Source organism: Rhinoderma darwinii, chromosome 1 (assembly GCF_050947455.1).
Source record: "Rhinoderma darwinii isolate aRhiDar2 chromosome 1, aRhiDar2.hap1, whole genome shotgun sequence".
NCBI classification, from domain to species: domain Eukaryota; kingdom Metazoa; phylum Chordata; class Amphibia; order Anura; family Rhinodermatidae; genus Rhinoderma; species Rhinoderma darwinii.
The window spans coordinates 462,022,191-462,046,767 of record NC_134687.1 but is presented as its reverse complement, the minus strand read 5'-3'; the positions used below and the strand labels follow the sequence as shown (position 1 = coordinate 462,046,767).

General features: G+C 45.6%; 1 protein-coding gene across 4 annotated transcripts in view; it reads left to right on the top strand.

Moving 5' to 3' along the window:
• The window catches only part of MMP17 (matrix metallopeptidase 17), a 190,360-nt gene extending 166,655 nt beyond the window's left edge, over positions 1–23,705 (top strand). For all 4 annotated transcript variants that reach the window (XM_075833065.1, XM_075833056.1, XM_075833083.1 and 1 more), the window contains 3 exons: positions 12,662–12,814; positions 15,065–15,322; positions 22,440–23,705. In XM_075833065.1, the coding sequence (XP_075689180.1) occupies positions 12,662–12,814; positions 15,065–15,322; positions 22,440–22,756 (728 nt within the window). In that variant the 3' untranslated portion in view covers positions 22,757–23,705. The remainder of the gene's footprint in view (positions 1–12,661; positions 12,815–15,064; positions 15,323–22,439) is intronic.
• Positions 23,706–24,577: the final 872 nt, after the last annotated feature.

The window sequence follows — 24,577 nt, the reverse complement described above, 5'->3', positions numbered from 1 at the left end:
GGCACAGGGTTAATGGCTAAAGTGAGGTTACAGCTAATAGTCACAGTGATATCACATTGCAGGGATTATATGCATAGTGATCATGGTCACGATGTATCACAATACAAGGATAATCCACAAAGTGATGTCAGAAAACAGGAATAACAAATACAGCAATGTCACAGTACATAGATAATATACACATTGAAGTCACAGGAATAGGCCAATACATCCAGTGATGTCACAGAATGGGAATAATGCACATGTGATGAGACAAAACAAGAATAATAGTCTTTGATGTCACAGATACCGATAATTGTTAAGGACCACAATGATGTCACAGTACAGTGATAGCAAACGCACCATCTTATCACATGTAATAAATGCAATGATTTCACAGTACAGGAATAACAAACAGTGATGTCACAGTCGAATATATACTGCTATTGTAATGACGGGGTAGGAAGACAGACAGGTGAGCCCTAATCTACCCGCCACTCAGTCCCTGCCTACTTGCAACGGCCCGTCCTAGGCGACGGCGTACAACTGGGCGACGGTCCCTACGCTCAATAAGTGCACGACAGACAAACAGACAAGGTTACACAGAAGCTAAGGGAAATGGGGCAGTTGCCCACGGCAACACAGTGAGCAACAAGAGTAGTGAACGAGCCGAGTCAAACCAGGAGTGCACGAGGTACAAATCGCAGAGCAGGAGCGTAGTCAGTAAAGCCAGGGTCAAAAATGAAGCAAGGTCAATAATCATAGCAGGAGCAGCAGAGCCAGGAAACAGAAAAGAATCACAGGCAAAGGAGGATCAGGAAATGCAGGTATAAATAGACAGAGGGCGGATGCTAGCTCCGTCTGGCCAGGCTGTGATAGGCTCTCCCACTCCTTAGCCTCCCAGCCTGACTGGTAGAAGATCGTGTCACTCTCTCAGACATGGCGGGCGTCGACACAGAACCTGTGTCTGGCAGATCCTTTACAGTACCCCCCCTTTTAAGAGGGGCCACTGGACCCTTTCTAGGTGGACCTGGCTTAATGGGGAAGCGAAGATGGAACCTCCTGAGCAATACCCCAACGTGAACATCTTGGGCGGGTACCCAAGTCCTCTCCTCAGGCCCGTATCCTCTCCAATGGACCAGGTACTGGAGGGAGCCTTGGACCATCCTGCTGTCCACAATCTTGGCCACCTCGAATTCTACCCCTTCAGGGGTGAGAACAGGGACCGGAGGTTTCCTCGAGGGAGCCAAGGACGGGGAGCAGCGTTTAAGGAGGGAGGCATGAAACACGTTGTGTACTCGAAAAGACGGGGGTAACTCCAGTTGGAAGGAGACAGGGATAGGGACTTCAATGACCTTGTACGGCCCTATATATCGGAGAGCAAATTTTTTGGACGGGACTTTAAGGCGCAAATTTTTAGAAGATAGCCACACCAGATCCCCGACCACAAACAAAGGGTTAGCAGAACGTCTTCTATCTGCCTTCGTCTTTTGTATGCTCTGGGACACCTCTAGGTTCTTCTGAACCTGGGCCCAGACTGTGCACAGTTCCTGATGAACGACATCTACCTCGGGATTGTTGGAACTACCAGGTGAAACGGAGGAGGATTAAACCCAAAATTACAGAAAAAGGGGGAGACCCCTGACTAGTTACTGACCCGGTTATTAAGGGAAAATTCGGCGAGGGAAATGAAGGAGACCCAATCATATTGACAGTCAGAGATAAAACACCTTAAATATTGTTCTAGAGACTGATTAGTCCTCTCAGTTTGGCCATTAGTTTCAGGATTGAAGGCCGAGGAGAAGGACAGATCAATCTCCAACTTTTTACAGAAGGCTCTCCAAAACAATGAAACAAATTGTACCCCTCTGTCAGAAACAATATTGACAGGAACCCCATGGAGACGCAGGATGTGTTTGAAAATCAAGGTAGCTAACGTCTTAGCATTGGGTAGTTTCTTGAGGGGCACAAAGTGGCACATCTTACTGAAACGGTCTACTACAACCCACACCACCGACTTGCCTTGAGATGGAGGCAAATCGGTGATAAAATCCATGGAGATCCGGGTCCAAGGTCTCTGGGGAATGGGCAAAGAACATAGTAAGCCTGCTGGTCGGGACCTGGGAGTCTTGGACCTAGCACAAATTTCACAAGCGGCGACGTAGGCCTTAACGTCTTTAAGCAACCCAGGCCACCAATAGTTTCTGGCAATGAGATGCTTGGTACCCAGGATGCCTGGATGACCAGATAGTGCAGAGTCATGATTTTCCCTGAGTACCCTTAGCCGGAATTGCAGGGGAACAAATCGCTTGTTCTCAGGAAGGTTCCCGGGAGCTGAACCTTGATCAGCCGCAATTTCGGAGACTAAGTCAGAATCAACAGAGGAAATGATTATACCTGGAGGCAAAACGCATGCAGGATCTTCCTCCGAAGGAGGACTGGCCATGAAGCTACGCGACAGTGCATCAGCCTTAATATTTTTAGACCCAGCCCTATAGGTGACCAAAAAGTTGAATCTAGTAAAAAATAACGCCCATCGAGCTTGTCTCTGGTTTAGCCTCTGGGCAGATTCTAAGAAAACCAGATTCTTGTGGTCGGTAAGGACCGTTACCTGGTGCCTAGCCCCCTCCAGGAAGTGGCGCCACTCTTCAAATGCCCATTTAATGGCTAAGAGTTTGCGGTTGCCAATATCATAGTTACTCTCAGTGGGCGAGAACTTCCTGGAAAAGTAGGCACAGGGACGGAGATGGGTGAGGGACCTGGTACCCTGGGACAAGACAGCACCCACTCCCACCTTGGAGGCGTCAACCTCCACGATGAATGGCTCCATTTGGTTAGGCTGAATCAGCACAGGGGCCGAGATAAAGTACTTCTTAAGGACCTCAAAAGCCTGGACCGCCTCTGGAGGCCAGTGGAGGAGGTCAGCACCTTTGCGAGTAAGATACGTAAGAGGCTTAGCGATGACCGAGAAGTTAGCAATAAATCTCCTGTAATAATTAGCAAACCCCAGGAAGCACTGTAACGCCTTCAGGGAGGCAGGTTGGACCCATTCAGCCACAGCCTGAACCTTGGCAGGGTCCATGCGGAATTCATGAGGAGTGAGGATTTGACCCAAAAATGGTATCTCCTGCACCCCAAACACACATTTTTCGATTTTAGCAAACAGTTTGTTTTCCCGAAGGGCCTGGAGCACCTTCCTGACATACTCCATGTGGGAGAACCAGTCCTTGGAAAACACAAGTATGTCATCAAGGTACACTACAAGAAATACCCCCAGGTAGTCTCTTAAAATCTCATTTGTGAAATTCTGGAAGACTGCGGGAGCATTACACAACCCAAAGGGCATGACGAGGTATTCGAAATGACCTTGGGGCGTGTTAAACGCAGTCTTCCACTCATCCCCCTCTTTGATGCGGATAAGGTTATACGCCCCCCATATCAAACTTAGAGAACCATTGGGCCCCCAGAACCTCATTAAAGAGATCAGGAATCAAAGGAAGGGGATACTGGTTCCTTACAGTGACCTTATTCAAGTTACGGTAGTCAATGCACGGCCTAAGACCACCATCCTTCTTCCCTACGAAGTAGAAGCCAGCACCTACCGGAGAAGTAGAGGGGCGAATGTAACCCTTGGCCAGGCATTCCTGGACATACTCTCTCATGGCTTCACGTTCGGGACAAGAGAGATTAAATATCCTACCCTTACGGAGCTTAGCTCCTAGTACCAAATCGATTGCGCAATCAAATTCTCTATGAGGAGGTAACACTTCGGAGGCCTTTTTAGAAAAAACATCAGCGAAGTCCTGAATAAACTCAGGTAGAGTGTTCACCTCCTCAGGGAGAGAGATAAAATTAACAGAAAAACATGACGTCATGCATTCATTACCCCATTTGGTAAGATCCCCAGTATTCCAGTTAAACGTGGGATTATGCATCTGCAACCAGGGAAGGCCTAAAACCAAATCGGACGATAATCCCTGCATCACCAGTACAGAGCACTGCTCCAAATGCATGGAGCCAACAAGGAGTTCAAAAACAGGGGTATGCTGTGTAAAATAACCATTAGCAAGAGGAGTGGAGTCGATACCCACTACCGGGACAGGTTTAGGCAAGTCAATCAATGGCATAGCTAGAGACATAGCAAATTCCACAGACATAATATTAGCAGAAGACCCTGAATCCACGAAGACCTGAAAGGGAAGCAAGATCTTATTAGGTTTCATATATACGGGAAATACCTGTGCGCCCAAATGACCTCCCCGATGGTCACTTAGGCGCGGAAGTTCTTCCGGCTGCTTATTCTCACGCCTAGGACAGTTGTTCACTTGATGCTTGTCATCCCCACAGTAGAAGCAGAGACCATTCTTCCTGCGGAACTCTCTACGTTGTTGGGGAGAGTCGGAGGCCCCGAGTTGCATAGGTTCATCCTAGTTTTCCGTGGAAGAATGAAGCAACGGAACCTCGGGAGCCATCATGGGGGGGTCAGAGGGGAAGGCACAAAAACGTTCCAGTCGTCGTTCCCTGAGACGTCGGTCAAGACATACCGCTAAAGCCATAACCTGATCTAGGGAGTCAGAAGAGGGATAGCTAACTAACAGGTCTTTCAGGGCGTTCGACAGACTCAATCTAAACTGGCACCTCAAGGCAGGGTCATTCCACCGAGAAGCTACACACCACTTCCTAAAGTCAGAACAGTACTCCTCAATGGGTCTCTTACCCTGACGTAAGGTCACCAGCTGACTCTCGGCAAAGGCAGTCTTGTCAGTCTCGTAATATATGAGCACGAGAGCGGAAAAAAAAAGATCAACAGAGGAAAGTTCAGGGGCGTCAGGAGCCAAGGAGAAGGCCCATTCTTGGGGCCCGTCCTGGAGCCGGGACATAATTATACCCACTCGCTGGCTCTCAGAACCTGAGGAGTGGGGCTTTAAACGGAAATAGAGCCTACAACTCTCCCGAAAGGAGAAAAAAGTCTTCCGGTCCCCTGAGAACCGGTCAGGCAACTTGAGGTGGGGTTCAAGAGGTGAGGTGGGGGGCACTACCAGGGTAGCATCATGCTGGTTGCCCTTCTGAGCCAGGGCTTGGACCTGTAGGGAGAGGCCCTGCATTTGCTGAGCCAGGGTCTCAAGGGGGTCCATAGTTGTGTAAGGGACCAGGGTAGAAAAGGTATATGGCCTGTGATTATGTAATGACGGGGTAGGGAGACAGACAGATGAGCCCTAATCTACCCGCCACTCAGTCCCTGCCGACTTGCAACGGCCCGTCCTAGGCGACGGCGTACAACTGGGCGACGGTCCCTACGCTCAATAAGTGCACGACAGACAAACAGACAAGGGTACACAGAAGCTAAGGGAAATGGGGCAGTTGCCCACGGCAACACAGTGAGCAACAAGAGTAGTGAACGAGCCGAGTCAAACCGGGAGTGCACGAGGTAGAAATCGCAGAGCAGGAGCGTAGTACGTAAACCCAGAGTCAAAAATGAAGCAAGGTCAATAATCATAGCAGGAGCAGCAGAGCCAGGAAACAGAAAAGAATCACAAGCAAAGGAGGATCAGGAAATGCAGGTTTAAATAGACAGAGAGCGGAAGCTAGCTCCGTCTGGCCAGGCTGTGATAGGCTCTCCCACTCCTCAGCCTCCCAGCCTGACTGGTAGAAGATTGTGTCACTCTCTCAGACTTAGGAGCAGGTGCAGACTGATTACCCACGGGCGTCGACACAGAAGCTGTGTCTGGCAGATCCTTTACAGCTATATCCTTATGTAGCACAGTGACTATTAAGTTACTCAGGCACAAAGGCCATACGGGACAGTCCCAGATTCCGGGCGGTGTCCCGGGCGGCTGGGGGTATGTCCCGCAGATACAGTTGAAGCCAACTCTGGCCGGGGATTCTGCTCCAGGAGGAGCCCCTGACGTCAATGTCCATATATGGAAAGTTACGTCAAGAGCTTCCCTGAGCACAGAGCTTAAAGTAGCGCCGTGTCCGGGGAGACCTCAGCGAGCAGAAGAGCTCCCTCTGCTCCTCCGCTCTGAACTAATTCTGAAGCAGGGAGCTGATGGTTTCCTGCTTCAGAATTAGTGGCTACTCCTTGAGCGGAATCCCCGTTGCAGATCTGGCCGGGGATTCCGCTCCTAGAGGAAACCCCTGAGCTCACTGTCCATATATGGACATTGACGTCAGGGGCTCCTCCTGGAGCAGAATCCCCGGCTAGAGTCGGCAACGGGGATTCCCAGGGAGTGGGGCTGTGTGGAACTACCTGGGAGGGGGATGTGTGGCACTACCTGGGAGGGGTGCTGTGTCGCCCTACCTGGGAGGGGGGGCTGTATGGCACTATCCACAGAGGATGCTATCCTCAAGGGGGGTGTGGCACTATCTACATGGTCACTGTGGCACTATATAGGGGCACTATCTGCAGGGGACACTGGCGCTATGTACATGGGCACTATCTACAAGGGCAATGGTACTAGGGGCAGCTAAGGGGGCATTATGTGGGAATTTGTTTGGCCATTATAGTGCATGGGGCATTTGTATGGGCATTACACTGCATGGTGTCATCTGTGTTGGCTTTATACTGTATGCGTGAATCTATGGGGCAGTATACTATATGGTTGCAGCTATGGGGGTATTATACTGTATAGTGGCAGCTATGGGGGAATTATACTGTGTGGGGGCAGCTATTTGGTATTATACTGTGCGGGAGGCACTATGGGTGCATGATACTGTGTGGGCTGAACCGGGTGTGTATGGGCGGGGATTGGGTGGGATTAGAGGCGTGTCTTAAAATAAAAAACAATTGCCTCTTTGTGATACTTGAAAGTTGGGAGGTATGCCAAAGGCACAGGGGTGCCACTTGATGGTCTTTTTCATCCTTTATTATTTTGTTTGCAATTTTATCGGACTAACCACCTTCCCTAAGTTGCTAAAAAAAATTGTAAAGGACAATGGGTTGGAAGGGCATAATTATTCTGGCACAATAATGTTCAGTATGCTAACAATATAAAGTGCCTAAAATAAAGCAACTACCGAGAGATCAAAGTGTTTTCTTTCTACCTACATTCTTCCCTTTGTACTATAGTAAACAGTTCAAAATCTATCTATTCAAGTCGCACTTGAAGAGCTGAGCTGCAATACCAGACTTGCAAATGTGATGGGTTTTTAAAAAAACAGACAAACAAAAAAAGAGACCTTTTTTTGTAATATCATAACTTCTAACTTTTTTTTCTGCCTTGGTTTTCACCATGTGAACATGTGCTTTCATTTCAAGCCTTATGAAACTGTACACTTAAAATAGAATTAGTTTTGAAAATATATTATTGATTTATTACGGTTTTAATCACTCTGCTTCAAGTGACATGCACTTCTTTTTCGCGGCCGTTTTTTTACACGTAAATGCAGTTATCGTGTGCACATACCCTTACTGTTGAAAAATACAGTAAGACTAAGGCTCTATTTGGGTATGTGCACACGATAACTGCATTTACGTCTGAAATTACGGAGCTGTTTTCAGGAGAAAACCGCTCCGTAATTTCAGATGTAATTGCATGTACTCGCGTTTTGTGAGGCGTCAATTACGGCCGTAATATGGAGCTGTTCTTCATTGGAATCAATGAAAAATGGCTCAAATTACGTCTCAAGAAGTGTCCTGCACTTCTTTTGACGAGCCGTCTTTTTTACGCGTCGTCGTTTGACAGCGACGCGTAAATGACAGGTCGTCAGCACAGTACGTCGGCAAACCCATTCAAATGAATGGGCAGATGTTTGCCGACATATTGGAGCCGTATTTTCAGACGTAAATCGAGGCATAAAACGCCTCGTTTACGTCTGAAAATAGGTCGTGTGAACCCAGCCTTTACAGTGACATTTTCCCTTTCCATCGGATTTCTGTTGCTTTTGGACTTTTTCCATTGCTTTTTGGGCTCCATTTGAAGTAAATCTGCCATAACTGTCATGGCTCTGTTATGAAGTCATCATCAGGGTTGTAGTGAACACTGAAAAAACGGAAGCTGAACGCCTCCAAACTTCTGCCCATTGATTTCAATAGGAAAAACTGTGTTTCGTTCAGATACAGTGCTTTTTCTACACGGCCGTTTGAAAAAACGGCGCGTAAAAAAAAGCCCTGTAAAAAGAAGTGCATGTCACTTCTTGAGCCGTTTTTGGAGCCGTTTCTTATTGTGTCAATAGAAAAACTGCTCCAAAAACTCATAAAAAAAAGTTTGATGCTTTAACCCCGTCCCGCTTTTGGGCGTGACTGTATGTCCAAATTCATTGTGCGTTCCCGCAATAGGGCGTAAAGTCACGCCCTGTAGAGCTATGCACGCTTCATCTTCAGCGGCTGTCAGCTGTAATACACAGCTGACATCCTGCTGCAAAGGTGGCAATGGCAGTTACCGCTGATCGCAGCCATTCAACCCCTTCAATGCGGCTGTCAATGGCTTCTGTCGCATTGAAGTGATTGACAGAGGGAGGGAGCTCCCTCTGTGCGCCCCCCCCCCCCGCAATGGATCGCGGGTGGAGATGGTTGATATGGCAACCAGGAAGCCGTTGCTAGGCTTCCTGGTTGCCCAGGTACGGAAACCTATTAGGTCCTGCCCGAGGCAGGACATAATACGCTAACTGTCAGATGAAGAATGACAGTTACAATACACTGCACTACATAAGTAGTGCAGTCTATTGTACCGGGGATCAGAAGACCAGATCTTCAAGTCCCCAGGTAAGTGTAAAAAAAAGAAGTGAAAAAAGTAAAAAAAAATGTTAAAGAAAAAAAAATTAAGAAAAAAAAATAAGATAAAAGTTTTAACGAATAAAAACAACAGTCGCCCTGTTTCCCTGATCAACTCCTTTTATTAAAAAAAAAATGAAAACATGAAAAAAAACTATACATAATAGGTATCGCCGCGTTCGGAATGGCCTATCACATTATTTTTACCGCACGATGAACACCATAAATTTTTTTTTATAAAAAACAATGACAGCATTTTATTTCTTGGTCATCTTGTCTTAAAAAAAATGTAATAAAAAGTGATCAAAAAGTAATGCAAGTAACGCAAAATGGTACCAATAGAAACTACAGTTCGTCACGCATAAAACAAGTCCTCCCGCAGCGATATCAACTAAAAAATAAAAAAGTTATGGCTGTCAGAAAATGGAAACACTAAAACATGATTTTTTTTTAGAAAAGAGTATTTTTATTGTGGGAACGTAGTGAATCGTAAAAAAAACGATATAAATTTGGTGTCGCTGTAAGGCTGGGTTCACACTACCTATTTTCAGGCGTAAACGAGGCGTATTATGCCTCGATTTACGCCTGAAAATAGGGCTACAATACGTCGGCAAACATCTGCCCATTCATTTGAATGGGTTTGCCGACGTACTGTGCAGACGACCGGTAATTTACGCGTCGTCGTTTGACAGCTGTCAAACGACGACGTGTAAATTGAATGCCTCAGCAAAGAAGTGCAGGGCACTTCTTTGCAACGTAATTTGAGCCGTTCTTCATTGAACACAATGAAGAGCAGCTCAAGATTTACGAGCGTCTTAGACGCCTCGCATAATACGAGGAGGAGCTTTTACGGCTGAAACGAGGCAGCTGTTTTCTCCTGAAAACAGTCTGTCATTTCAGCCGTAAAAGCCTCTCACCGTGTGCACATACCCTAATCGTATCGACCCACAGAATGAAGTTAACATGTTGTTTATACTGCACGGTGAACACTGTAAAAAATAAAAAAAACAAAACCGTGCTTGAATTGCTGTTTTTTGGTTTCCTCATCTCCGAAAAAATTGAATAAATAGTGATAAAAAAATCGCAAGTACCCCAAAATGGAACCAATAAAAATTACAGCGAGTTCCACAAAAAACAAGCCCTCACACAGCTCCGTCAATGGAATAATAACACGTTGTGACTCTCAAAATGCAATGATGCAAAATGATGCTAAATGACGGCCCAGACTCATTTTTTAGGTCCAGTAGAATTTCACTAAATACCCCACATCATTTGCTGGACCCCACAGGTGGACCCTGTAGATGCAGCGGAGATGAGGAAACTTTAGGGCCTTGTGCCGCTTATAGGGCTAGTGAAGAAGTCAAAGATTAGGCAATACTGGAGCGCAGATATTTTGTATAATGCCCAATAAACCCGGCCTGTGCATAAAGGATTGGTTCAAAGCGTACCACACCAATCCATGGATTATTCATTCATCCCATTATTACATCATCCTATTATGCCCTGTTGCACTCCGCACATTTTACATATGCCCTGATACACTCCGCCCAGCTTACATATACACTGATGTACTCCGCTCATCTTAAAAATACCCTGATGTACTCCGCCCGGTTTACATACACCCTGATGTACTCCGCTCAGTTTACATATACCCTGATGTACTCCGCCCAGATTACATATACCCTGATGTACTCCGCCCAGCTTACATATGCCCCCACATTATAAACTGAAATACCAGTAAAACACCAAGCAAAATCTGCGCTTCAAAAGCCAAATGGTGGTCCAGCAGAGCCTGGCAGTGTGCCCAAACGGCAATTTATGACTACATATGGGATATTACTGTATTCTGGAGAACCTGCTTAACAATTTATGGGATGTGTGCCTACGGTGGTACAAGCTGGGCACAACACATTGGGCCCTGAAATGGCATATCTGTGGAAAACGGCAATTTTCAATCTGCAACATCTATTGTTTACTAATTTTTGCAAAACACTTGTGCGGTCAAAAGGCTCACTAAACCCCTAGATAAATTCTTTGAGGGATCTAGTTTCCAAAATGATGTAATTTTTCGGGGGTACCACTGTACTGGTACTATAGCTCAATGCAACATGGTGTCAAAAAACGAATCTTGTAAAATCTCCACTCCAAATACTAAATGGCGCTCCTTCCCTTTAGAGCCTTGCTGTGTGTCCAAATAGCAGTTTATGACCATGTGTGGGGTATTTCCCTACTCTGAAGAAGTTGCTTTACAAATATTATGGTGCTTTTTCTCCTTTATTTGCTGAGAAAATGAAACATTTTGACCTAAAGCTACGTCTTAGTGGAAAAAAATGTAATTTTTCATTTTTACTGCCCAGTTCTAATGAAATCTAGGAAACACCTGGGGGGTCAAAATGCTCACTACACCCCTAGTTGAATTCCTCTAGGGGTGTAGCTTCCCAAATGGAGTCACTTTTGTGGGGTTTCCACTGTACTGGTACCTTAGGAGCTTTACAAATGCGACATGGTGCCGAGAAATCAAACCAGTAAAATCTGTACTCCAAAAGCTTAATGGCGTGCCTTCCCTTCTGAGTCCTGCCGCTTGCCCAAACAGCAATTTATGACCACATGTTTGGTATTTCCGTACTCTGGAGAAGTTGCTTTACAAATGTTGGGGTGCTTTTCCTCATTTATTTGTTGAAAAAAATACAAATTCTGAGGTAAAGCTACATCTTATTGGAAAATAATGCAATTTTTCATTTTCACTGCCCAATTCTAATGAAATGGGGTCTTTTTTGGGGTGTTTCCTTTGTTTTTGCACCACAAGACCTCTTCTAACCTGACATGGTGCCTGAAATATAATTTAAGAAAACGAAGGCCGAAAAATACACTAGGTGCTCATTTGCTTCTGGGGCCTTTGTTTCAGGCCTGTAGCACACTAGGGCCACATGTGGGATATTTCTAAAAACTGCAGAATCAGGGCAATAAATATTCAGTGCAAATTTCCCTTCCACTTTGCTTTAATTCCTGTGAAGCACATAAAGGGTTAAGAAACTTTCTAAATGATGTTTTGAATACTTTAAGGGCTGCCGTTTTTAAAATGGGGTGATTTGTGGGGGTTCCTAATATATAAGGCCCTCAAAGCTACTTCAGATCTGAACTGTTCCCTAAAAAAATAGGCTTTTGAAATTTTCTTGGAATTGTGAGAAATTGCTGCTAAAGTTATAAGCCTTGTAACATCCTAAAAAAATGAAAGGATGTTTAAAAATTATGCAAACATAAAGTAGACATATGGGAAATGTTAACTAGTCACTATTTTGTGTGGTATAACTATTTGTCTTACAAGCAGATACATTTGAATTTAGAAAAATGCTAATTTTTGCACATTTTCTCAATTTTGGTGTTTTTCACAAAAAATATTGCATTTATCGACCAAATTTTTTCACTAACATAAAGTACAATATGTCACGAGAAAACAGTCTCAGAATCGCTTGGATAGGTAAAAGCATTCCGGAGTTATTACCACATAAAGTGACACCTGGCAGATTTAAAAAATGAGGCTGTGTCATTTGGTCCAAAAGTGGCTGCGTCTTTAAGGGGTTAAAAACTGCTAAAAATCAGAGGTTGTTTTCCCTTGAAAACAGCTCCGTATTTTACAGCCGTTTTTACTTTAGCGTGTGAACATAGCCTAAGTGGTGCAGAGGTAGCAGTCGTACCCACCTCTGGTACCTGAGAGGTTTGAAAATGCCCCACTACCACATAAAAGACAGTATTATAAATGGTACGTGGTAAGCAAGGGGGGCCCTGTTACAAATTTTTAATTGGGGCACCTCTAGTCATGACGCTGTGTTTTCTTTTGTTTGTTTTTTGTTTAACTTAGGTTATTTAGATATTTATTTAAACTTTGTTTTATTCATTTTTTTTATACTTATATATACTTATAACAAGCCTCTTGTCATTTGTGCATTGTGTATTTTTTAATTTTTATAGGAAAATATTTCTGGAGGCTTACTCGCAATAAGCATTTAGTTTCTCTCCAGCCTGCTCAAATCCATCGATTCTGGAAAGGTTTGCCATTAAACATGGATAGTGTGGATGCAGTTTATGAGCGAACCACTGACCACAAAATTTTCTTCTTTAAGGGTAAGTATAGAAGTTCTATTTAAAATGGAACAATCAATACATGATATAGCGTGATTTAAAAGTCAGGAATTGCTTAAATATCTGATAGATGCTTTAGTGAGTTGTGTCGGACTTTCAAATAATGGCGTATCATTAGGATAGGCCATAAATGTAGGCCATCCCCCGGGAAACCTGATAAGCAGCAGAACTAAGGCCTAATTCACATGAACGTGTTATACGTCCGTGTGACGGCCGTTAAAACAACGGCCGTCACATGGACCTATGTAATTCAATGGGGCAGTTCACACAGTCGATGTTTCAACGAACCATGTGAAGGGTCCGTAAGAAAATAGGACATGTCCTATTTTTGCACTTCACGCATCCCTTCATAGACTCTAGTCTATGGGGTGATGCGTGATAACGTTGTCACAATTTGTGGGTACGTGGACCCACTGGGCCGTACCACTATAGCGGGATAGCATCTGGCCAAACAGTGTACCAAGTCAATGTCTATATAGTCCAAGCACAAGAGTACCTGTAGAAGTTCAGACAGCAGTAACGGCTAGGCTCGGATGGGACCTTGGCAGTAGACACCAGGGGTGGTGTAACACAGCAGGCGTGACCAATGGCACAACACGACTCCAACTTTCTAAGGCACAGGAACAACGGTAGCACGGGATACAGGTAGCAGGTACGAGAAGCCTGGGAACAGGATAACACTAAGGGACCATTTTCAAGACTAACACGGGTAAACACAACGCTCAGGCAATGAGTGAAAGGGCAGAGCCCTTTTTATAGTCCAGGGTGATCATGGGTTAATTGATTATTTTCATGTGCGCGCGCTGGCCCTTTAAGGTCAAGCACGACCATGCGCGTGCACCCTACGTGACACAGCAGAACGGAGCGGAAGTGAGCGCTGGCATCTCCTAGGGAGGAGATGCTGCAGGCCAGCGCTCACAGATCCATGGCTGCGGCCGTCAGGGTGTGAGTAATCCCGACGGTCCACGGACGTGGACGCTACAAACGTGACTGCCAGCGTACAGCACGGATGCACCTCCGATAGGAAAAACAGCAGTTTTTCACGTCCGAGGTTCGTAACGTTCATGTGAATCCGGCCTAAGAGGCTCACTGAGCTGCAGTACAGGCCCTTTTGTTCTGCCTATCTGTGGAGGTATTAAGGTCAGACGACCACCAAGGATAGACCATCAGTAGAAAGTTCAGTAAAACCCCTTTAATGTTAGATTTATTTGAAATGTTTTTAGTTGTATGCGAGACATCATGGCAGCTGTCATTTATGTCATAGGCATATCTAATGGCCTCATACATAATAGTAGTGATAAGATCAATTCAGCATTAAAGGGGTTTTACAGCCCCTAAAAATTTATGGCCTGCAGCCTTATTGCAGCCTTCAATGGGAGAAGAAGGCTGCTACATCCGTGTCGACAATACAGTGAGCAAGTAGAAATGAAGGGGAAGCAGCGCTCGTACGAGCGCTGCACCCCCTACAAAACAGCTGATCGGCGGGGGTCCCGGGAGTCGGAACCCGACCCATCAGATATTGATGGCCTATCCTGAGGATTGGTCATACATCTTTAGGGACTGGAAAACCCCTTTAGGCTTACAGATATTTTAGTAGTTCCTGACTTTTGACTCATCCTTATTTAAATCAGTTTGGAACACAAAGATGTACCATATTTGAATTATCAGATATATCTCAAGCATATTACTTATTCATTCCAAATGGCCTACACTTTGTCCTGTACCAACAAAATATGACATATCTGCTTAGTCAAGGACTCAAGGTTAATGTTTTCATTGCTAGCCATGTCCCACCAGTACTTTTTCTGTTGTCTAGTCAATTGCAATTTGCACCTTATTTTGTGTACTACCGCCTCCCATTCCTGTTCTTTTCTGCATTGCTGAGACTGTTATTTATATATTTTTTTTTATTGTGAAAATTCTATAAATCGGACAATTAAAAAAAAAAAGGTACCATAGGGCACCTCTCAAACTGAACTAATCAATGACTTTAATAAAAAATAAAAAATAAAGATATATAGCATTCCCCTTTGTTAATATCCCAACAAAATAATGCAAAACTTCTTAAGGCAAGAAAGTTGCTTCCCATTGTCATATACAGGTGGGTAGTAAAATGAGAAAATGAGGTGGGGTGTTTTGTGATCATTGAAATTTCTATTTTTCTAAGGCAGACAAATCCGTTTGTACGAAGTACATATCCAATTTCCTGCCTCCTCTCCCTCACTCTTTTAGGAGATCGTTACTGGGTTTTCAGAGATAATAACGTGGAAGAAGGATACCCTCGACCCATCACAGACTTTGGATTGCCCCTGGGGGGAGTGGATGCTGCCTTCCCTTGGTACCACAATGATAAGACGTATTTCTTTAAGGACAGCCTTTTCTGGTGTTACAACGAGCGGGAGCACAGAATGGATGATGGCTTCCCTATGGAGACTACCTTCTGGAAAGGGATCCCTGCTACCCTGGATGATGCAATGGGATGGTCAGATGGTAAGTACAAGCCTCTGTAATACTCTAGTTAAACACCGATCAATATAAAAATATACAATTGTGTGAAAGAGGCAAACCATTTCTACTTAATAGCATTTAACACTGCATGCAATAAAATTCCTTTAAGGTTGTAATCACGCAACTTTTGTGGAAGTTTTTGATGCAATTTTTTAACCAGACACAGGCATGGATAGAAAGAGTCTTTCTTTTATACTTATTTTCTGTTCCACTCCTGGCTGTGGCACAAAAATTGCATCAAAAACTGCCACAAAAAACAGCATATGTGATATCAGTCGAAGGCCCTACTCACATCTGTGTCAGATGCTCTGTTAGTAGTTTTTACCAGACAAAAAAGCGCAGCATGCAGAGCTATTTTGTCCGGTAAAACAACGGACACTTTGGTGGAAACCCCACGGAAATCATTAATATCAATGGGCTGTGCTGATTTCTGTCATGCGACTGATCCAAAGCTTCCATGATTCTTGTTGTTCTGCTCCTATGACAGAGCAGAGCAACGGAGAGACCGAATGCAGATGTGAACAAAGCCTTGGGCTCTGTCTACATCTGCGTTGGAGGCTCCGCTAGGGGCATGTAGTGCTGTTTTGTCTGGCAAAATGACGGAAGCCCAACGGAACCCATTAAAGTCAATGGGTTTCATTGGACACTATTGGTTCCCATCATGCCACATATCGGCACTTCCGTTTTTCTACTTGTCCTGCTCCTATGACTGAGCAGAACAATGGAAAACAGAACGCTGATGTTAATATAACCTAAAGGCTTATTCAAACAACCGTGTCCGATTTTGCATCCGGAAAAAATGCAATAAACCGTTATTCGTGTCAGTGTTGCATCCGTGTCTGTCCACTTTTCTCGCCTGGGTGACATCAGATTTTCTTGTCTGTTAAAAATATGTAATGAGGCCCGTTATGTCACTTTTGGCACAATTTTAGTCCCAACCCTCACAATACCCAAGGAAGGTCATATGATCGCACAGATGCCATTGGCTACTGCTTTACAGCATATAGAGAGCTTTGTCTCATTCCACTACTTTGTTGGATCAGTTTTAGGCTATGGAAAGCGTTCTGTTGGCCTGGCTCATGGCTCATCTCTCGTTGCTTTGGCCAGACACGTGGCATTATGTGGAAAGTGACTCCAAAAGGTGTTTAAGTTGCTCCAGCAGTGTTCCTGAAGATGCAGGCATCTGTACCAAGATTGGTTTGGAAGAAACTTTCTGGTTTTACTTTCTGTTGCTTGGCGATGAATCAATTAAAAAATAATCGCACATAGATGGCTTCCATATGCAATCCTTTTTTTTCACTACCATAGACAAAGTCACCCATAGAGAAAAACAGTTACGTAAATAAGGCCTTGCTTAAAGGGGTTGGCCGCTTTAGGTTTACTATCCCTAAATGAGAGTCAAACATTACTAATGCATTCTTTTTAGTTCTTTTAAGTGTGAAGCCATGCTCCCTCGTTCCCATATCATTCTTCCCCAACAGCACGCCGCTCAGTACATAATATGGCTGCCGATGGAGGGACAAATGACAAGAGACATCAGTCCGCAATCTTCGATTAAACCAACTGTGCATGCGCAAGTTTTCTCTACGCTTACGTAGGTCCTGGCTCCATAGCAGCTGCTATGGTCGCGACGGCTATAGTTACGCCCAAGGGCAAAATTGGTCGGGAGCATAACTGGTTAACATAAAAAGAAAAGCACAGCCTGTAGCGATAGAAAAACCAGTTCCCAGCACTGCTATGTTTTCATATTTACCATAGATTTTATACTCTAGGTTTCCTATTAAGTATGGCTGCAGAAGGAAACTCAGAAATTATAATGTAAATTAAGTTAATTCTTTAACCAATCTTTCAAGTTATAAGATGCTTGACAAATCTGTACTAAACATTCAAAGCAATGATACACACAACTTGTGCGACTAGACGTATGCCTTGAGCCAGTAGTGCATATAAAGACTATAAAGATTTGGTAAGAATTGTCAGCTCTCTTTCTAATTTTCACTAATGCTCCAGTGAAGTACGCTTTGTATTGCCTGCTGACTTTCACGTCGCAGGGTGTGGACCCACTGGGCCGTACCGCGTAGCGGAGTAGCAGCTGGCCAACAAGGTACAAAACAATGTCTAAAGGTCCTGCTGGACTGAAACGTTGCACAGGTGATTAAAAAGCTGACATATGTTGGAAGTGCTGTCTCCTCGTCTATTCTGTCTATAGTTCAGAACGGGTACCTGAGGAAATGTAGACAGTAGCGGGAGCACGACTTGACTTTCACAGCAGGTGACACCGCGGATGCAGCGTGAAGGCACGACTTGACTTTAACTTGTAGATACGATAGCTAGGGATACAGGGTACAGGCAGTAGGAATGGGTAACACTGGGAACTGGAAAACACTGGGAGACCATTTGCAAGACAAACTTAGGTATACAACAACGCTCAGGCAAGGAACCAGTGGGCAGAGCCCCTAATTATAGTCCAGCAGCCATTTGGGCTGATAATTGATGGGTGACAGCTGGAAACATACTGGCCCTTTAAGGCCGTGCACGCGCTGGCGCACGCCCTTCGAAAATCAGTCCGAGGAACCGGAAGACAGTGCCGGCATCTCCCTGGAGTGAGCTAATGCCGTGAAGAGGGATGTCCATGGCCGAGATCGTCAAGAGGTAAGTCTGAACGACGACCCCCGGCCATAGACGTTACAGTATCCCCCCTCTTCTTGGGACCAGAGCGGGAAAGAAATTTCTTCACGAGGGCAGGAGCATCGATGTTCTCATCTGGCTCCCAAGACCTCTCCTCTGGGCCAAATACCCTCCAATCCACCAAATAAAACGTCCTGCCTCCTACTTTCTTGGTAGCCAGGATCTCCCTCACTTCGAAAGTTCCGGATGAACCGCCAGGAGCCACTGCGGAACTAGGAGTCCTGGAGTAGCGGTTGAAGACCACAGGTTTCAGCAAGGAGACATGGAAGGAGTTAGGGATCTTGAGGGTAGGAGGCAGTCGAAGCTTGTACGACACAGGATTGATCTGTAGTAGAATCTCGAAGGGTCCAAGGAACCTGGGAGCAAACTTGCAGGATGGCACCCTCAGCCGGATATTCCTGGAAGACAGGCAGACCTTTGTACCTGGAAGAAACTGGGGAGGTTCTCGTCTTATAGTGTCTGCCTTTCTCCATGAAGTCAACCGCCAGCAGAATAGAAGATCGTGTCTGCTGCCATATCTGCAGAAAGTTCCTGAAGGTAGAGTGCGGCTGCAGGCACCTGAGACATAGTAGAGCCGGGCAGGGGTATTCGAGGATGTTGGCCGTAGACTATGAAGAACGGACTGGAGGTGGTGGACTCACTGGTATGGTTATTATAAGAGAACTCCGCCCACGGGAGCAGCTGCACCCAGCCATCATGTCGTCTAGAGACAAAGTGCCGCAGATAGTTCTCCATAATTTGGTTAATCCTCTCAACTTGTCCATTGGACTGAGGGTGGTAAGCTGAGGAGAAGTCCAACTTTACACCGAGTAGGCCGCAGAGTGCTCTCCAGAACATTGAAGTGAACTGGAACGCTTGATCCGAGACAATATGCATGGGTAATCTGTGCAGACGGAAGATGTGTTACATGAAGAGATCAGCCAGTCGAGTGGCAGAAGGCAGGCCAGTCAGAGGAACAAAATGAGCCATTTTACAAAAACGATCCACCACCACCCAGATCACACTGCATCCCGCAGAGAGAGGCAAATCAGTGATGAAGTCCATAGCAATATGCCGCTAGAGGGCATTGGGCACGGGCAGTGGTTGGAGCAGACCGGCTGGTCTGGAGTTGGCAACTTTGTTTGCTGCACACACCGTACAGGAGGATACAAAGTCCAAGACGTCTTTGGGCAGCGTGGGCCAACAGAACTGACGAGCAATTAGGTCTCGGGTCTTACGGGCACCCGCGTGACCTGCCAGCTTGGAACTGTGACCCCAGCGAAGGATTCCTCTTCTGTCTGCCAGCCGTACAAAAGTTTTTTCCGGAGGAATGTCTCTAACCTGCAGAGGGTTAACAGAGTAGATGCAGGAAGGATCGATATTATTCTGTGGGGACTCCACAGTGTCCTCTGTCTCAAATGACCTAGACAAGGCATCGGCCCTCACATTCTTGTCGGCATGTCGGTAGTGGAGTTCGAACCGGAACCATGCAAAAAACAATAACCACCTGGCTTGACGAGGATTCAGCCGTTGAGCCATCTGTAGGTAGGTCAAATTCTTTTCGTCCGTGAAGACCAGGATAGGGTGAGCTGCGCCCTCCAGTAGGTGTCTCCACTCCTGCAGGGCCAGCTTGATGGCCAGTAACTCCCGATCTCCAATCGAGTAGTTGCTCTCTGCAGAAGAAAACAGCTTGGGGTAGTAACCACATACCACCGTCCTGCCTTTCGAACCTCTCTGGAACAATAGTGCACTGGCACCAACAGAGGAGGCGTCTACCTCTAATGAAAACTGTAAGGATACATCAGGGTGGTGAAGTATAGAAGCTGACGTGAAGGCCTTTTTTTTAAGGTTAATATTCGTAGTGTCCATCACGTGTGTTAAATGCAGTTTTCCACTCGTCTCCCTGACGGATCCAGATTAGATTGTAAGCACCCCGCAGGTCAAGGTTGGAAAAAATGTTCGCCCACCGTATACGATCAAAGAGCTCTGAAATCAACGGCAAAGGGTACCTGTTCTTCACCGTGATGTGAGTGAGGCCTCGGTAGTCAATGCAGGGTCGAAGGGATCCATCCTTCTTTTTGACAAAGAAAAACCCGGCTCCGGCCGGGGATGAAGACTTTCGTATGAAGCCCCTCTCCAGATTCTCTTTAATGTAGGCTGACGGTTGACATAGACTGGGTCTCTGGCAAGGAGAGAGGGTATACTCTAATCTACGAATAAGGAACCAAGTCGATAGGACAGTCGTATTCTCGATGTGGTGGTAATATCTCTGCCTCCTTTTTGTCGAAGACATCAGCGAACTGAGAGTAACAAGGAGGCAACCCTGTCAATGAATGATGTGGAGAACGCTGGGATGGATGGACATGACCCAGACAGCGGTCTAGAAACTTGGGGCCCCACTGGAGAACCTCTCTGGAGTTCCAATCCAGGACTGTGGCGTGAAGACGGAGCCAAGGCAAACCCAGCAGCACAGGGTTGACGATCTTGGACAGGACATACAGGGAGATGAGCTCAGAATGAAGAGCTCCCACTTGGAGTCTCAAAGGCTTGGTCACAGACAATACTGGGTCAGGCAAAGGCAGTCCATCTCCCGAGGCAACGATCAATGGTCTCTCCAGCAAAACAGTAGGCAATTGAAGAAGATCCACGAGGTCTTGACAGATTAAATTGGCTGCAGAGCCAGAGTGCAGGTAGGCAGAGACTGGATCAGGTCTCTCGCCAGCGACGATCATCACAGGAGAAAAAACAGCTTGGAAGAGAGTTCTCTATTAAGTGCCGTAGCGCCCAGGGTGGTCTTTCCAACCAATCCCAGGCATTGGGGTTTCTTTGACCTCGGGGAACACGAACGCAATACATGGCCAGCGAGGCTGCAATATAGGCAAAGGTGTCCAAAGGTGCACCTGCGCTGTTTTTCTTGATCGGACAGTTTAAGCTGATCCACCTGCATCGGAACCTCGGGTGCAGCAGAAGAACAAGGCAATAGGGGTTGCTGGAAGTTGGGCGCCAGTCTAGGAAGCAGTTTCTTCTGTAGAATCTCTTGGGATCTCTCTCTGAGCCTTATGTCCACACGGGTAGCCAGTAGAATCAGGTCATCCAGGGCAGCTGGGAGATCTTGAGCAGCCAGTTCGTCTTTGATCTCAGGCGATAGGCCATGCCAGAAGGATGCTACCAAGGCCTCATTGTTCCAGGACAATTCTTCTGCCAGAGTCCGGAACTGGATGGTGTATTCGCCCACGGAGGCGCCCTCCTGACGCAGGTTAAAGATAGCAGTGGCTGCCGATGAGGCTCGTCCAGGCTCCTCAAATACGAAACGGAACAACCGCACAAACCCCTGGAAGTCTCGGGTCCCTGTCGTTCCCAGATTGGATTCGCCGACGCCAGGGCCTTGCTTTCGAGTAGGGATATAATGAAGGCGATCCTGGCTCCGTCCGAAGGAAATACTCAGGCGTGCAGAGTGAAGTGGATTTGGCATTGATTCAGAAACCCCCTGCACGAACTTGCGTCTCCATTAAACCGAGGTGGCAATGGCAGTGAGAACTGAGAGTCTGAACTGGGGCTGCCAGGAGGTGTAGCAGGAGGGTCGATCGGAGGAGCTTGAATAGGAGTGGTGACGGAAGTAACTAGCGCACCTAGATGCTGTGCCATGGCGTCTACTGCCACAAAGAGTTGATCAAGTCGTGCTTGCAGATCCTGCAAGTCCGCCTGCACAGCTTGGGTGGATGACAGGCTCTTGACTTGGCCAGCGGGGTCCATGGCCTGAGCAAACTGTCACGGCGCGGGGTTTGGACCCTCTGGGCCGTACCGCGTAGTGGAGTAGCAGCTGGCCAACAAGGTACAAAACAATGTCTATAGTTCAGAACGGGTACCTGAGGCAATGTAGACAGTAACTGGGAACTGGAAAACACTGGGAGACCATTTGCAAGACAAACTTAGGTATACAACAACGCTCAGGCAAGGAACCAGTGGGCAGAGCCCCTAAATATAGTCCAGCAGCCATTTGGGCTGATAATTGATGGGTGACAGCTGGACGCATACTGGCCCTTTAAGGCCGTGCACGCGTGGGAGCGCGCGGCCTGCGGGAATCAGTCCGAGGACCCGGAAGACAGTGCCGGCGTCTCCCTGGAGGGAGCTGACGCCGTAAAGAGGGATGTCCATGGCCGGGATCGTCAAGAGGTAAGTCTGAACGACGACCCCCGGCCAAAGACGTTACACTGACATCATTTGATAAAACTGCCTATTGTAATTGAAATAGCTAGTAAATAATGCAAGTATGTGACTTGATATTGAACTATGTTAAAGTGATGAGTGAGCAGTTTTAGGTACCGTAAACATAATAAAAATGCTAAACAAACATTAAAGCCATGAAAGTATGTGTATACATAACAATAACTGTACGTCTCATTACATTTGTGCCATTTGTTTTTCTTCTTAGGTGCAACATATTTTTTCAAAGGAAAAGAATACTGGAAAGCGCTTGAAAATCAGATGGAGGCAGAACAAGGATACCCACAATCCACTGCACGAGACTGGCTAGTATGCAGTGATATGCAGTCAGATGGACCAAGTTCAGAAACCAGTCGGACTGGTGCCCATTCCAGCCAGGGTCATCAAGATGAGAACAGGTCAGAGAATGGTTACGAGGTCTGTTCTTGTACATCTTCAGCAGAGTCTTTCTGTACCAGCTTACCTACTGACATTTCATTGGTCCTGGTACACCTCTTCACAGCAGCCTTGATCTCATTCTTATGATGCGCCCATCGAATGGATTCTACCATTACATAAAAAGGACTTGGGGGTCAATCATTGAGACCCTCACAGTGCTATGCCGCACTACAAGCCAAACATGCCGAGAAGCTTGGAAGTGAAACATACCAAATTCTCCGTGAGAAATGAACTTTTTGGGATAATGCCCTGTAAAGTGGTGCTCGAATTATTGTAAAGTGTAGGACATAAAACAACAATAGGAAGGCTGGGCAATGTGGGAAGGAGCAGGTTTAGTTTCCGCAGTAAGAGAAATTCTTTCATGTGAAAACTCCATATTTTCACATAACTGACAGAGAAGAGTGGATCAGGACGTAGAATTTCTATAACGTCTGTAAAAAGTTAGTTCAGATGCTTGTAGTAACCGACTGAAAGAGAGTAAATCTGGTGTCTCTTACATTATGTTCTTGCATCCGTTGTGCTGTACAAAACAACTTAAAGGGAAACTATCATCCAAATATATACATATATATATTTTTTATGTTATTTAAAAATAATAAGATATCATTTAATATTTTGTTTTCAGCCACTAATGTTAACTTTCTGTAGGGTAGTGTCATATTCATTGCCAGCAAGCATCACAGCTGCTATTGCTGAATATATTTGTTTGCTGAACTAGAGCTCTGTGTCAATCACATAGCAACAGTCTGTATGAATGTATCGCAATCCTTCACATTAAATATTTACCGCTGTCTACATAACGTTTGAATGATATATCACTGAGCAGTAGAATAATAAGACATGTAGAATAATCTGGAGACTGATAGTTTCCCCTCTTTAAGTTTTTCACAATTGCGGAGGAGTCACTTTTTCACTTACAGTTTTGTTAGCCGGCCTGAAAAGAGCCAGTAATTGAGCACTGCCACAAATGAATTCTATAATTCTGCTTCTTTGGATTTCTGACAAGCAGTTGTACAATAAAGAGGCACATCTTGTTTACACCATGACGAGATAATGATTGTATTATGTTTCCACTACAATTGAAGTATGGGTTGACAGGAATGGGTACGCCTGCACAGGTTGCCCTATAGGCATGGGGCCCCTGCCAACGTAACAACATGTAAACCCTTCCTACTGTCAACTATATTGCATACAAGGGACTGTCAATGATTTCCCTGGCTCACAATTACTGGTGGATTCGCACCAGATAGCCTTGAGTGAGTTGCTCTATAAGAAGAAAGGTCTAAAGACCCAAACTAACAGCATCATGGATCCCTGTTTGCGTCTGTAATACGAAATGTCCTCTTATTATACTTGTGGGAGCCCCCTTCTTCTCTAAAACCACTTCAATGCCTCCGTCGCTACTGAACACAGCGCCTAAGTAGTTAAACAATTAAACGGTGTTAGCTCTGATCCCAGCTGTTACATCTGCCATCCACTGCTGATGGCGCAGGCTTAGCTCCTGAGCCTGTGCCATCCCCACATCATACATTTATTGCACTGTGTAGGAACTACCTCCCATCAGCGCTATTAATGTACGGTTTGCTGAAGTAAAGCGTTAAACATACTAACAATCAGCATCGAACTGGAGTTCCTTGGGAAATGATTCGAAGGCCAACGCTCCATCTATACAGAATATGTGCACATCCACTCTTAATCGTATCATAATCTTTAATGTTATCATTGTACACACATGATAGATGATCAATAAGACCTAAGAGGTTACTTGTGGATCAACCAACAAGAAATAAACCCTAGTGACAAGTGATTGTCCCTAATGTCACCTCCAAATGGGATTGTCCTCTGCTAAACCTTTAGAGCCCATTATTGTTGTCAGAGTCTGGGCCCACCAGAGGATCCTCTATTGGG